Source organism: Sorex araneus, chromosome 3 (assembly GCF_027595985.1).
Source record: "Sorex araneus isolate mSorAra2 chromosome 3, mSorAra2.pri, whole genome shotgun sequence".
Taxonomy (NCBI): Eukaryota; Metazoa; Chordata; class Mammalia; order Eulipotyphla; family Soricidae; genus Sorex; species Sorex araneus.
Window position 1 is genome coordinate 25,288,845 of NC_073304.1, and position 14,203 is coordinate 25,303,047.

The 14,203-nt window shown below is 54.3% G+C and overlaps 1 protein-coding gene across 3 annotated transcripts in view; it reads right to left on the bottom strand.

The window, feature by feature from the left end:
* The window catches only part of IFT43 (intraflagellar transport 43), a 92,227-nt gene extending 83,638 nt beyond the window's left edge, over positions 1 to 8,589 (bottom strand). For 2 of the 3 annotated variants that reach the window (XM_055129968.1, XM_055129967.1), the window contains exons 1-2: positions 8,507 to 8,589; positions 4,872 to 4,958 (exon numbers count right to left, since the gene is read on the bottom strand). In XM_055129968.1, the coding sequence (XP_054985943.1) occupies positions 4,872 to 4,958; positions 8,507 to 8,563 (144 nt within the window). In that variant the 5' untranslated portion in view covers positions 8,564 to 8,589. The remainder of the gene's footprint in view (positions 1 to 4,871; positions 4,959 to 8,506) is intronic. The other variant, XM_055129969.1, reaches the window with a different exon arrangement.
* Positions 8,590 to 14,203: the final 5,614 nt, after the last annotated feature.

Consider the following 14,203-nt stretch of genomic DNA (forward strand, 5'->3'; position numbering starts at 1 on the left):
GGACCAAGCAAGAGAACCAATTTAAATTCAACACCAAGGCCACAAGTTCTCAAGCTCAACAAAAATACGAAAGCAGAGCTCAGGAAATCAGGGTGAACCTCAGTGACGGGGGGGCATGCCTCACCTGTATGCAGCCCTGCGCTCAAGACTCAATGTCCCCATCTCCCTACCCCAAAGAACATCCAAGCTCAAGGTAAAAGATAACGGCAACCTCCTGGCCGCCTGTGCGTTAGACTGCGCCAAGAACTTTACCTCTATTATCCCTCTCTTTTTTCCTTTCTAGCTACTTTATGAAGTGATATTATTACCCCTTTTGTTTACCAGCAAGGAAACCGAGGCTTAAAGAGATTAAGCAACTTGCATTAGTCACTGAGCTACTGCTCTAGGCCCGTCCAAGCTCACGGCCGACGCGCTTATCCTTTCTTCAGAAGGAATGTCTCAGAGCCTCCAGAAAGCGTGAGACTTCCAAATCGGTCTCCTCAAAGAGACCGGCTGGCATCCTCCTCCTTTGCTGCCCTTGGGAAGGCGCAGCAGAGCACTGCCCAAATGGGCACTGCTTCCCACTGTGCCGGCTGAACGAATACCAGCACAGTGCTTCTCAGGTCGCCGAAGTGACTGCCATGCATGCCTCACTTAATCCCACATCCAGCTGCTGGGAGCCCAGCTCCCCACAATCAGGAAACCCATTGTTCCCCCAGGAGTCAGATGGACATTCCCGGCAGGAGGGGGGAGTCGGCGTGGAGTTCAAAAGGCCAACGGCACCACCAGACACGTCGTGAACTGGAGGACTGGAGATGAGTGGGACTGGCTCGGGGTCCTGGGGTCACAGAGCCCAGTCTGGGGCCCTGTTCTCCCACCACCAAGCCCTGTGTGTCTCGCTCTATCCCGGCAGGCTCCTTCCCGGCTTCCCGCCCAAGAGCTCCCAGCGCCACCAACTCCAGTGAAGAGAATCACGTGTTTGAACTAAGTCCTAACGTAAGCGCAAAGTAATTCCAGTATGTCAGACAGTCCCCCAGGTACTATATTTATGCTTTCATGGAGAGCTGCATCCTAGAACATAGCCTGAGAGAGGACAAAAATAAATGCATCAAGTAATACATCCAGGCCTGGAATGTAAATGGGCACACACACAAGGCTCAAGATCTAATTTTAGCAAGAAACAAGCCCCCGAATCCCACGCAGCACAGAGAGTATGTAGGCCCGCGGCGGGGGGGGGGGGGGTAGGGGGGAGCGGCCCACGCTGCTTCACCCTCAGCTCACCCTCAGCCTGGAAGGAACCCTGGGAGTCGCACTGGCATGCTGCTTTCAGAGGCACCGGGTGGGCGAGACATGGTCTGTTCTCCCAGGAAAGTGCTAAGGCCCCGAGCAGGAAAGGGGAGCACCTCTGGGGCTGTGAGAACTGGGCATTCCAGAAGGGCCGAAGCCATGAAAGGTTCCTGGGGCCGAGTCTCAGGAGTTAACATGCACCAGTTACAGAGAAAATGGGTGGCGGCCTCCATGCCCAGTGGCCCCGGGCCAGATGCCAGGTTGGTATTTGGAAGGTGGAGCAGGGAGAGGGAGGCACGCAGGGCTTTGAGGTTGTGGGTCATTCCAGGGCATGGCCCGTGCCCAGCTCACTCACCTAACCCCTTCACAATTAAGGTGACACGGAATTAGTCCACCTGCCTGAGAACGAGCACGAGAATGCACAGTTCCATTGTGACAGGGGCTGCGTCTCCTGTCCTCTGAAATCCGCCACTCCCCTTCAGTACACAGCTGCCAAACAAAGGAACGCATCTGTGATCTGACGTAGGGATGGATTCCCTTGGTCGCACTGTCGGAAGCAGCCAGAAGCTAAGAGTAGAATACCATCAACGCAGGGCTGGAGAAATAGCACAGCGGGTAGGGCGTTTGCCTTGCACGTAGCTGACCCGGGTTCAATTCCCAGCATCCCATATGGTCCCCTGAGCACCGCCAGGAGGTAATTCCTGAGTGCAGAGCCAGGAGTAACCCCTGTGCAGTGCCAGGTATGACCCAAAAAGAAAAAAAAAAAGAATACCATCAACACAGTGACCTGCACACCCCACTTCCTTTCTAAGGCCACGTGCTACTGCAGTTCAATCTCCTTGAGACCCGGCTGGGCCTAGTCGAGCCTGGGTCCTTCCACCTTCTCCCAACACTCTGCCACCATCCCTTCTGCCTGTGCCCGCAGGGCTCCACAATAGGCCCACCCCCAGCCTAGAACACCCACAGGTTTCTGAGAGACCCCCACCACACAGGTTGCCCGCCTCCCCCCCTCCAGAGTCCCCTGCTTGCCCGCCACACCGGGCCCTGTCACACACAAAGGGGTACAGCAGGAGGATTCTAGGAGCTCACAGCTCACATCACTTGTATCACTTGTCATCCTGTTGCTCATCGATTTGCTCGAGCGGGCGCCAGTAATGTCTCCATTCGTCCCTGTCGCATGCTAGTGTAACCCAATGGTGTCTGCTCGCTCCAGGAACATGAAGAACCTCAAACCGTTCATTCAGGGTCTTGACGAAGAAGTCTGACCATCTCATAGGTGGGCAGCCACTCGGTCTTTTGACGTCCTGTGAAATCCAGTCAGTAACAGCTCTAGTCCAGCAGTCGTCTCCAAATCGCATAATGTGTCAGACCCATTTGATTTTCGACACCTTGGCAAACGAGACAGCATCCCTGATTCTTGATCACTGATGGAGGTCGGAACTCTGGATTCCTTCTCTCACTTGACTGAAACATGATACTCCAAGCATAGCTCTTTCAATTCCTCTTTGGGAGACCTGACGAGCGATCTCATCCTGTTTTCATAGGGCCCAGGTCTCTGAGGCGTATGTTAGTGCAGGAAGAACGGTGGAGCCGAAAAGATGTGCCCGGAGCTGGAGGTTCTTCATCCTCTTAACCACTTCTTCAACGCTCTTGAAGGCGTTCCATGCCACTCTCTTCCTCCTGCGCAGCTCAGGTGCCAGGTCGTTTGTCATGTTGAGTTCTCGACCCAGGTACACAGAGCTGCTGCATTTGGAGATGTTTGTTCCGTTGAGAGCAAATGGAACATCAGGAACCAGTTACAGCTTACACCATGTGAACAAAAGTAGGCGACTCCCCGGCATGTAACCGACGAGAATGCCATGCTTTGTGGCCATACTGTAACGGAGGTGAGATGGCCAAACAACTACTCTAGGCCTGAGCCAGCCCACACTGGGGTTTAAGCTTTCTCAGCAGTAGTTACCTCCTGGAGGACTTTCGTGTTGACATAAATCTGTGGCTTTGGAAAAGTGACTCTCAAAAAATCGGTAGATCTGGAACACCAAGACCATAGGTGGCACAGAGCCCATGGGTGGGGTTAGGTAGTGGCTGCCCCTGTAGAGGGGACACATGGCTTCTGGTTCCCAGTCTCCCCCCTGCCCTTCACGACAACCCTGCCACTCTCTCTTCAGGCGATAAGGCGGATGGCTAGTCACCAGTTTTCTGGCACTGACAGGGCTATTACTTTAGAGAAAGAAAAACAATGGAGTCTCCCGCATTTTTACAATAGGTGAGAGAAGATGAGAGAGAAATTAAGAGGTGGTAGGAGAGCTAACAGAAACGGGAGGGAAAGCATTTTCCCGGGAAAAGGCAGAGCAGGAGCTGGGGACGTGGCTTGGAGCTTGGTCACTTGCTCTGATGTAGATTTACAACCCTAGGTTCAATCCCCTGATCTACAAAAAAAAAAAAATTGAAAAGAAAGGGAAGAACATTCCTGCACACATGACACAGAAGGGAAGCACGTCTGTGACTTGTCCCAGCATGCTCTACTCATGCACCTGCCGGGCCCATCTCGTTTCCCAGAGCCAGTCCTCTCACCTGTTGTAGTAAACCGGTTCTGGGCCAAAGAGCCAGATAAACTGAGAAGCCAAGAGCAGTTGTCTGGACATCAGTGTCCAGCGGGGGCAGAGATCCATAAAAACTCCATTAGGATGTAATGTGAGAAGTCAGGGGACCTGGTGGGCCTGGGTGAGCTGGGAGGAGCTGATAGCGGGGGATTACCCTGAGGCTGATTCTTGAAAGGGGGGCAAAGTTCCTTCCATAGGACAGAGGAAGATGAAAAGGGGCTCTGAGTAAGCTGCCAAAAATAGCTCCCTGGCAATGAGATGATTATCCGCCCTCCCCACCCTCCCCAGACTGGCTGGACACATTCCCACAGTTCCAGGTCACTCGGGCAAGCTTCCCAGACAGTAAGACCAGAGCCCATTCCCTTCTTGCCTCAAGCCTCAAGGATGCTCAGCCCCCCCCCCCCCCCCGCCGGCTAAGGAGCGAGTGGGCCATCCTGCCTGATCTCCCACATAACTCACTCGCAGGGAGGAGGCAGCGATAAAAAAAAAACAAAAATAAAAAAAAACCCCAAATGTTGGGGTTGGGGTGATAGCACAGCGGGTAGGGCATTTGCCTGGCACACAGCTGACCCAGGTTGAATTCCCAGCATCCCATATGGTCCCCTGAGCACTGCCAGGGGTAATTCCTGAGTGAAGAGCCAGGAGTGACCCCCGTGCATTGCCAGGTGTGACCCAAAAAGCAAAACAAAAACAAAAACAAAAAAATACACTCCCCCCTCCCCGGCACTGCAAAGCGTCCTGGTCCCTTGCGTCAGCAGACGTGAGTCCTTAGCTGAAAATATCGTCAAGGACAGAAATGAGTCTGGCATCAAGAGCAAAACAAGGAGAAAAGGAAAGAAAAAAGCGCCTCTTTCATTCTAACTAGTAAGACAAGTATCAGTGAGAATCCTTATCCAAATAGGAGGGGCCGGTGCCGCAGGAGAGAAATGAGGACAGCCCCAGGCTCGGTCCTGAAGCATCACTACCGTTTAGAGAGCACCTCTTCAGAGTCTGAACACCCACCTCTCCTGCGGCAGCAGAATTCTTGCTGCTGAGATGATTCTCAAATTGGGGCGGTTCCTGTTGAGCTCGGCGACCCATCTTGGCCTTCTGTAAGGAGAGATGAAGGGCAGTGCTGACCCCAGGGTCTCTGAGCCACTCCACAGGGGGTAACGGGGAAGAACTGAGGGTGACATGATGGAGGAGGGGATCTGAATCACTCAAGCAGGTCCTTAGAAAACCTCCAAACCCTTAGCCACAGCACCTAAGAATCAGCTCTTATTTGCTAAAATAGGGCCGGGGCGACGATACAGCAGGAAGGGCATTTGCCTTGCACACAGCCGACTTGGGCTTGATCCCCGGCACCCCTGAGCAACAGAGTGAAGAGCCCAGCACAGGAATAACCCCTAAGCATCCCTGGGGTTCTTTCTCCCCAAATTCCCCCCCCCAGGCAATAAATAAATAAATAATAAGTAAAATGGGGAATTTCTGTGTGAATGATCGCCAGGTTTTCTTTTGCCTCTGGGGGGCAGAGGGTGTGTGTGTGTGTGTGTGTGTGTGTGTGTGTGTGTGTGTGTGTGTGTGTGTGTGTGTGAGTGTGTGTGTGTGTGTGTGTGTGTGTGTGACAATACCAGGCAGCCGCTTAGGGGCTATTCTTGGCTCTTTGCTCAAGAAAGACTCCTGGCAGGGCCCAGGGACCACATTCAGTGCTGGAAATCAAACCGAGGTCAGCAAAATGCGAGGGAATTAGCTTACCCTCGAACTAGCTCTCGGGCCCAAGATCTTTTCTTTCATCTCCATAGATCTTTTTTACCCAAAGAAATGCATCTTGGGATTCTTCGAGAATGAGTGGGGAGGGCCACGCACAGCTCCTGGAAGAGTCCAGAACAGGCTCCCCAAGTCCAAATTTCAAAACTGAAATTTGGCAGGAAGAAACAGTTGTCCAGAATTTGGGGAGAAAGAATCCCTAGCTTCCATGGGAACTGACACCAGAGAGATAGAGAGAGCATCTGTCTTGATGAACAACCTATTTTTTATGGACAATAAACAAGATCTCTTATGAGAATTTTGAGGCTTCAGCTTGAGAAATCAGAAGACTTCAAATTCTGAGTCATCAAATGAACCACACGCAGGTGTCTCCCCAAAGCCCCCTAGAGTGGGGAACCGCTGAATAAGAAAACTTGACTTAGGCAGTCTACCGGGTGGTGACTAGTGATGCTTTCATTTCCTTAAATGAAACAGAATCCAACATTATTCTAAACACATTTTGATCTCCCTTGATGTGGCTTATTTGGTTCTCATAAAAACCTGTGGTCCCCTCACAGAAGACATGCGGAAGCCCAGGCAGACTGAAGTCTAAGCATAAAATCTCTGTCTTCAAATCCTGCATTATTTCCAACACCATGCTGGAGTTTTAAGACCTCCCAGGAAGTGATTCCACCAATAAATTTAGAGTGGGTACACACAAAACTGCATAAAACCCTCATGGGGTATTGACTCCCCATTGGAATCCATCATCTAGGGATGCTGGAAAGCATTTTTCTGATCATTAGGTGCCTCATTTCCCTCACCAGACTCCCCCTCTGTCCATAGCTGTTCTTTCCATGTGGCACAGCCTTGGAAACATAGCAAGCTACATGTTAAAACAAAAATCCAGAATTCAATGACCTGCTCTCTAAACGCTATGTTCAGATGCTTTCTCTACTGACTCTTGATTACAAGGCTTTAAACTTTTGGAAGGTCTTGTAGAAATCCAAAGATTTGACTACAGAGAGAAACTGACCCTATGGGCCCCATTGATGAGCTCCCGGCACTAGTGCCTGCTCATGCTCTGCCCGCAGGAGGCCCGGGTACTATCCACCTATCCACGCGGTACCAAAGGGTCCGCTGGGCACCGAGTTGGGAGCAGTCCCTGAGCACGCCTGCATAGGGCCCCAATCTTCATTAAACTTTTAGGGGGTGGCAGGTACACAGCTGGCCGTGCTCAGGGATCACTCCTGGGGGTATCAAGGAACCCATTTGTGGAGCTGGGGTTAGAATTTCAGTGCAAGGTAAGCACTATACTATCTTTTTGCTCTGTTTTGTTTCTTTCTTTTGGGCAGTGCTGAGAGGTTGCTCCTGGCGGTGCTCTGGGGACCATAAGGAATGGCGAGGATGGAACCTGGATCAGCTGTGTGCAAGGCAAGAGCCCTACCCACTGTCCTGTGGCTCGAGGGGCGGGGGTGGGGGCCCTACCTCACCACTGCAGCTCCTTTCCACCCTGGGCATGGACCCCAAGGCTGGGGAGTGCAACAGCTTTGTAACTCTTACCTCTGAGCCTGAGGCTTTAATATCAATCTGTTCACCCTCACCCCCCCCACACACACACCTCCCTAAGGGGACTGTGGGTAAGGCTACACACACACACACACACACACACACACACACACACACATCCTTCCCAAGGGGACTCTGGGCAAGGCTGTCCACTGCCCTGCATACCACACACACACACACACACACACACACACAGAGCACACCATGCACACAGCATAGCACACATACACACTACACCCACACACACATATACACCCTGCCCCCCCACACCCTCCACCAAGGGTACTCTAGGGAAGTTTTCCCACCTGCCCTGCACACACACACACACACACACACACACACACACACTCAAGGGTACTCTAGGGAAGTTTGCCCACCTGCCCTGCACACACACACAAACACACACACACACACACTCAAGGGTACTCTAGGGAAGTTTGCCCACCTGCCCTGCACACACACACACACACACACACACACACACACACACAAGGGTACTCTAGGGAAGTTTGCCCACCTGCCCTGCACACACACACACACACACACACACACACAAGGGTACTCTAGGGAAGTTTGCCCACCTGCCCTGCACACACACACACACACACACACACACACTCAAGGGTACTCTAGGGAAGTTTGCTCACCTGCCTTGCACACACACACACACACACACGGGTACTCTAGGGAAGTTTGTCCACCTGCCCTGCACACACACACACACTCAAGGGTACTCTAGGGAAGTTTTCCCATCTGCCCTACACACACACACACACACACACACACACACACACACACTCAAGGGTACTCTAGGGAAGTTTGCCCACCTGCCCTGCACACATAAACACACACACACACACACACACACACACACGGGTACTCTAGGGAAGTTTGCCCACCTGCCCTGCACACACACACACACACACACACACACACAAACACACACACACTCAAGGGTACTCTAGGGAAGTTTGCCCACCTGCCCTGCACACACACACACACACACACTCAAGGGTACTCTAGGGAAGTTTGCCCACCTGCCCTGCGCGCACACACACACACACACACACACACACACACACACTCCCCGAGGGGACTCTGGGCAAGGCTGCCCGCCTGCCCTGCAAGCACAGGTGCTTCAAGCAACGCCAAGGGGAAGTCTAGGGCATTCGGGTGCAGGGGGCCCGTGGCGTCCGGCAGGGTGCCCGGGCAGGGGGTGTCCACGCGGGGGTGCAGAGAGCAGCGCGGGGCCCGCGTCCCTCTCCGCGGACCTTAGGGCAGGCGAGGTCGCTCCCCCCCGCGCCACGCCCCGGCCCCCGACCTCCCCCAGGGTCCATCCTCACGGATAGGGCCAAGGAGCCTACGGGCCACTGCTCGCCGAAGCCCAGCAGGTCCTCCATCGCCGAGGCTTCCTGACGTCACTTCCTGGAAACCAACCGGCCCCGGAGCTGCCCTGACAACGGCTCCGCCTTTCCCCCAATATTTAAAGGGACCGCGGCGTTGTTCCTGATTAAAACCAAATCTTTCAGAAACGCGTCTTATATTACGTCTAGAAGACACCTACTGCCGCTTCGGCTGCTCCTGCTGGACAGTGAGAAAGTGTTAGTCTCTAGGAGCTGTCTACATGGGTAGTTCAGTTTTAGTATATGCCATTATGTGCAAAGCACTATTACGAATATTAATAATCATACAGACCCTTTATGTTTGTATGCATACAGAGAATCTTCAAAGCTCATGTGAAAGGCATAGCAACCCGTGTAGGGAGCAAGATATGGTATCTCTCCATTCTACAGGTGAAACACTGAAGTCACAGAAACCTATGAATGGTTTATAAAAGAAAGTGTAATACATATATTACACTTTTTTCCCCTTATATTTATTTTTGGGTCACACCTGGCAATGCACAGGAGTTTCCTCCTGGTTTTGCACTCAGGAGTTACTCCTAGCGGTGCTCAGGGGATCATATGGGATGCTGGGAACCAAACCCAGGTCGGCCGGGTACAAGGCAAACAAACACCCTACCCGCTGTGCTATTGCTCTAGCCCCACGTATATTACACTTTTTTTTTTTTGGTTTTCGGGTCACACCCGGTGATGCACAGGGATTACTCCTGGCTCATGCACTCAGGAATGACTCCTTGCGGTGCTCAGGAGACCATACGGGATGCCGGGAATCAAACCCGGGTTGGCCGCGTGCAAGGCAAACGCCCTATCCGCTGTGCTATCGCTCCAGCCCCACACTTTTATACAATAAAAAGTGTAGTACCTGCCTTCAATAGGTTTCCAAGGAGGTGGAATCAACACATCAAGTCATTACTGAGTAGCGATAATTTCAAAATTAAAAACAATCCCTCCAAGGATCCAACAAAGTGGGAACACTGAGGCTCAAGGGAAAATCGTCTGGGTGTTCAACAGTTGACCTAGGAGACTATTGGCTGTAGATCTTTTTGAGATCTTTTTCTCCAGTCAAATTTACTGGGTGCCCACCATTCTACTAGGTCAACAGATGCCCCCCAAGTCTCCATTTAAATGGGACAAACTAGTTGATACTTCATTGCCTTTCGATGTAAGATCCTCCAAGTCACCTCACTGAAAAAGTTCTGGGTACTGGCTATTTGGGATAACCAGATGTTGGACTCATGGATCCTGAAAGTGACAATGACTCTAGCATCAGTCATTCTGGGGGAAAGACCTGGATGGCTATTCTTGAAAGCAGGAACTTGTGAGGACGAGAGCAATAGTGCAGTGGGTAGGGTGCTTGCCTGGCATGAGGCTGACCCAAATTTGATCCCTGGCATCCCAGGTCCACTGAGCCTGCCAGGAGTGATCCCTGAGCACAGAGGCAGGAGTAATCCCTGTATACTACCGGGTATGGACCAACACCCCCGCCCCCAAAGCAAGAACTTGTAAGAAGTGGCACCCCTAAAACTGGGATTGCCAGCATTCCTCAAATCCACAGTTGGTTACTGAGTTCCATCATACTTTCACACTGGTTGGCTCGGTTGGGCCTTGTGATAAAACAGGTGTCAGAAGAACTGGCGTCTCAGAAGAATTGTGGACTCATTCTAGGTGTGCTGCAAACTAGCTGTCTAGACAGACAGAGTTCTCTCAAGATCTCTGGTCCCCTCTGCACTGCCCTCCACCCATGGGTAATTACTCTTAGAGAGAACCCCTAAGAATTTTGTTATTATTGTTGTTTTGGGGGTCACACTTGCAGTGTTCAGAGCTTAATCCTGACTCTATCGTCAGGGGTCACTCCTTGTGTTGCTCAGAAGACCATCTGTGGTACCAGGGATTGAACTGAGATGACCTCATACGAGGAAAGCACCTTATGCCCTGTACTATCTTTCTAGCCCCGTGACCCCTAATAACTTTTAATCACTAACTCTCATTTCAATGGGAATATCCTGCTGGGTTTTAATCTGAGGAAATGTCCATTGCCAAAATTCCACAACAAATAAAGCATAGGCTTCAGTGAATTTCATGTTCCCTTCTTTCTTGGCACCAGATGAGAAAAACGGGTCAATCTTGGATTTTTCCATTTCTCGTGAGCACATGGTCTGACCAGCAGCATGTTATGTTCAATTTCCAAACTTTTGCTCTCCCTTCTTGCCCAGCTTTCCTAGAAGCAATGGGTAAAAGAGGCTTATCTGGGCAGAAAGAAGTACAGCTTACATGAGGCCGACCCAGGCACCCTACATGATCCCCAAACCTGCCAGAAGTGATCCCTAAGCACAGAGCCAGGAGTAAGCCCTGAGCACAGCCAGGTGAGGCTGAAAAAAAAAAACAAAATTCAGTTGCTGGAGCCAGGGAGAGTGCTCAGAGGACTCGGGTATTTCCTTTGCATCCATCCCTAGAACTTAAATGGTCTCCCCACTTTGCTAGGAGTGTTTCACTAAGCACCAAGATGGAGTAGCTCCTGAGCACTGCTTGATGAGGCCCCAAGGCCCCCCCCCCCCAAATTTCTAGGACAATCTTCCTGGAGTCTATCTTGATAGAGGTTGAATCCAGAAAGTTATCACTAATAATTTCCCTTCCCATCTTGCGAGAGTTACTTAAAGGTCTCTTACAGCCTTCTCTGATTCCCGCACCCTTTTAAATTACAACCAATCCAAACCTAAGGCACTCCCTAGCTTCCGTCCCTGCTTTCTCTTCCACCCGGTACCTATCTTTCCCGGGTACAGATCGGTTGAAATGATTGCATCCCACCCCCTCTGATGCTTCTTCTAGAATGTGCTCGGCTAGTTTGTGGGTTTGGGCTTTTGTTTGCTGTAGTGATGAGCACCACCCCCAACCTAGAAGTGCCTGGCATGCAGCAAAAAGTGTTCACCTCCAGGGGCAACCAAGCCCTGGGGGTCAAGTGTCTTGGAACCCACTTCCGAGATACATCTCTCAGTGTGGCCAAGGGGAACGCTAAAAACTCCCAATGCAGTTATTCTTCCGTGTTTTACCGGCCCCTAAATCTCCTCACTTGTAATGGAAACAAATACTTCCTGCCCAACCCAGAGAGCCTGCACTGAATATCCCCCTTTTCATTCCCAAGAAGGCCCTTTGCCTCAGTTTCCTCTGCTGCAAACGAAATCGGTTTGCCCCTAAAACTTTCTTTCAGTTCTGGGATGGGGCGGGGCTGGCAAGGGTGGGGTGAGGTGGGGTGAAGTGGGGTGAGGTGGGGTGAGGTGGGACTGGGGGGTCCCAGCAGACTGGTGCGGGGTGTTGGATGGAATGGGGAGTCGAGGGCACAGAGAACAGAGCCGATTCCCCCCGGAAGGCAGCCGGGTCAGTGGAGGGGAGGTGGTGCGGAGCCGAGAAGAGTAAATCGGACTAGGAGTACGCCCCAGCCTGCGTTTGGGAAGATGAGGCCCAAACGAGGAACTAACGCCAAGAGAACGTCCCTGCACCCACCTGGGCAATGGGCTCGGGCCAGCTGCTGACTGCGCTGGCTGGGAGGAGGCTGCGAACGTCTGGAGGGCCTTGCAGCTACCCGCCGCGGCGAAGATGGGCGCGCGGCGCGGGGCAGAGCGCGGGGCAGGGGGGCGCAGGGTGGAGTACAGGGCGCGGGGCGCAGCGCAGAGAGCGAAGCGCGGCGCCGGGCGCAAGTGCTGAGCGCGGGGCGCAGCGCGAGGCAGAGCGCGGGGCACGGGGCGCGGAGCGCGGGGCAGAGCGCGGGGCAGAGCGCTGGGCGCGGGGCAGGGCGCGGGGCAGAGCGCGGGGCAGAGCGAGGGGCGAGGGGCAGAGCGCGGGCCAGAGTGAGGGGCGCGGGGCAGAGCGCAGGGCAGGACGCGGGACAGAGCGAGGGGCGCGGAGCAGAGCGCAGGGCAGGACGCGGGGCAGAGCGAGGGGCGCGGAGCAGAGCGCGGGCCAGAGCGAGGGGCGCGGGGCAGAGCGCAGGGCAGGGCACGGGGCAGAGCGAGGGGCGCGGGGCAGAGCGCAGGGCAGGGCACGGGGCAGAGCGAGGGGCGCGGGGCAGGGCGCGGGGCGCCGGGTAGAGCGCGGCGCGGAGTCCCAGGGCGCTCGCCCTCTCCGCGGCGCGCGCACTGGCAGCCGGGTCTCGCCAGAGGGCACCCTCGGTCCACCGGAAAGCGCCACCATTTTCCAGGTTTTCAGGCCCCTGGAGCATCGCCCAGCTTCAGCCCGCCCGCCGCCCGGGCTCCGAGCTTGTCAATGAAGAATCCGGGCCAGCCTAGCCGAAGCCCGCGGCAGCCCCGGGCTGGCTCCCAGGCCGGCCGTCCTACCTATCCCCCCCTTCCCCGAGCGAGGGTGGGCATGGCGGGTGGGCACGGCGGGTGGGCACGACTCGGGGTCCCGCCTGGCCGAGGGGCCGACCCAGAAGAGGAGGAGGAGGAGGAGGACGAGGACGAGGACGAGGAGGAGGAGGAGGACGAGGTGGAGGAGGAGGACGAGGTGGAGGAGGAGGAGGAGGACGAGGAGGAGGAGGAGGAGGACGACGAGGAGGAGGAGGGACGCGGCTGACAGCTGGCGCGGGGGCGCCCGAGTTCGGGGGAGCGGGAGGGAGGGGATTCGGCGGAGTAACTTTCCAGAAAAACAGTCAACGTGTAGCAGGAGTGACTCCAAGAGGGGAAAAAAAGTTCAGTTACCACGTCGGACCAGAGGACTCGAGAAGTATTTTTTTTCTTTTTCTTTTTCTTTTTTTCTTTTTTTTTCAAATGGGCTCGGGCTTTTCCTGTGCCTGTTTAAGACATTAAAATCGTGCCCCGAAAAAGAGGCTGCGTGCGCTGGTCCCTCCCTCCCCCACCCCGGGCCCGGAGACGTCATGGGAGGGAGGTATAAAATTTCAGCAGGGAGAAATAGAGAAAGCAGTGTGTGTGCATGTATGTGTGCGCGAGCGGGCGGGCCAGCGGAGCCAGGCGGGGAGAGAGAGAGAGAGAGAGAGAGAGGGGCACGGGCGCCCGGACCGGCAGGAGCGGCCGCACCGGCGAGCGAGCGAGGCGGGGACGCACAAGCCGGGTCCCGGGGAAGGTGCCCGCGAGCCGAGACCCAGGCAAGAGGACCGGGAGCACCGACCGGCAGCTCTCCCCCCCGGAGCGGGCCCGCGGCGGCGAGCTGTCTTCTGTCTTCTTTTCCGTTTTTCAATTTTTTTTTTGCAAGAGGAGCAGGGCGAGAGGAGCCATGGCCCGGGGAGCCGACAAGCCGAGGAGCTGGTGACCAAGTGGATTATCTATCGGGGGCTGCTGTGCTCCAGGGCGGGGTGCCTGGCCTCCCCCCCACCCACTCTTGCCATTGCACATCACCCCACTTGGAAGCCAATGAAGACCGGAGGCAGCCGCGTGAACAGAGTCGTTTAGAAAGCCCCCAGGAAGTGTAAACAAAAGGGAAAGCATGAATGGTGTGCCAGGACAGACCCCGGTGTCCTGCACTGCCCCGCTGAAGTCAGGGCCAGCGGCGGCCAGCCCTGCCTCTCCCCACCTACTCACTGCTGATCTGACTGTTTTTTAAACTCCCCCCCTTTTCTTTTTCCATTCTTTCCCCTCACCCGCGGTCCCCCCACCCCCAGCCCCCCACACCCCCTTATTTTCCTTCAGG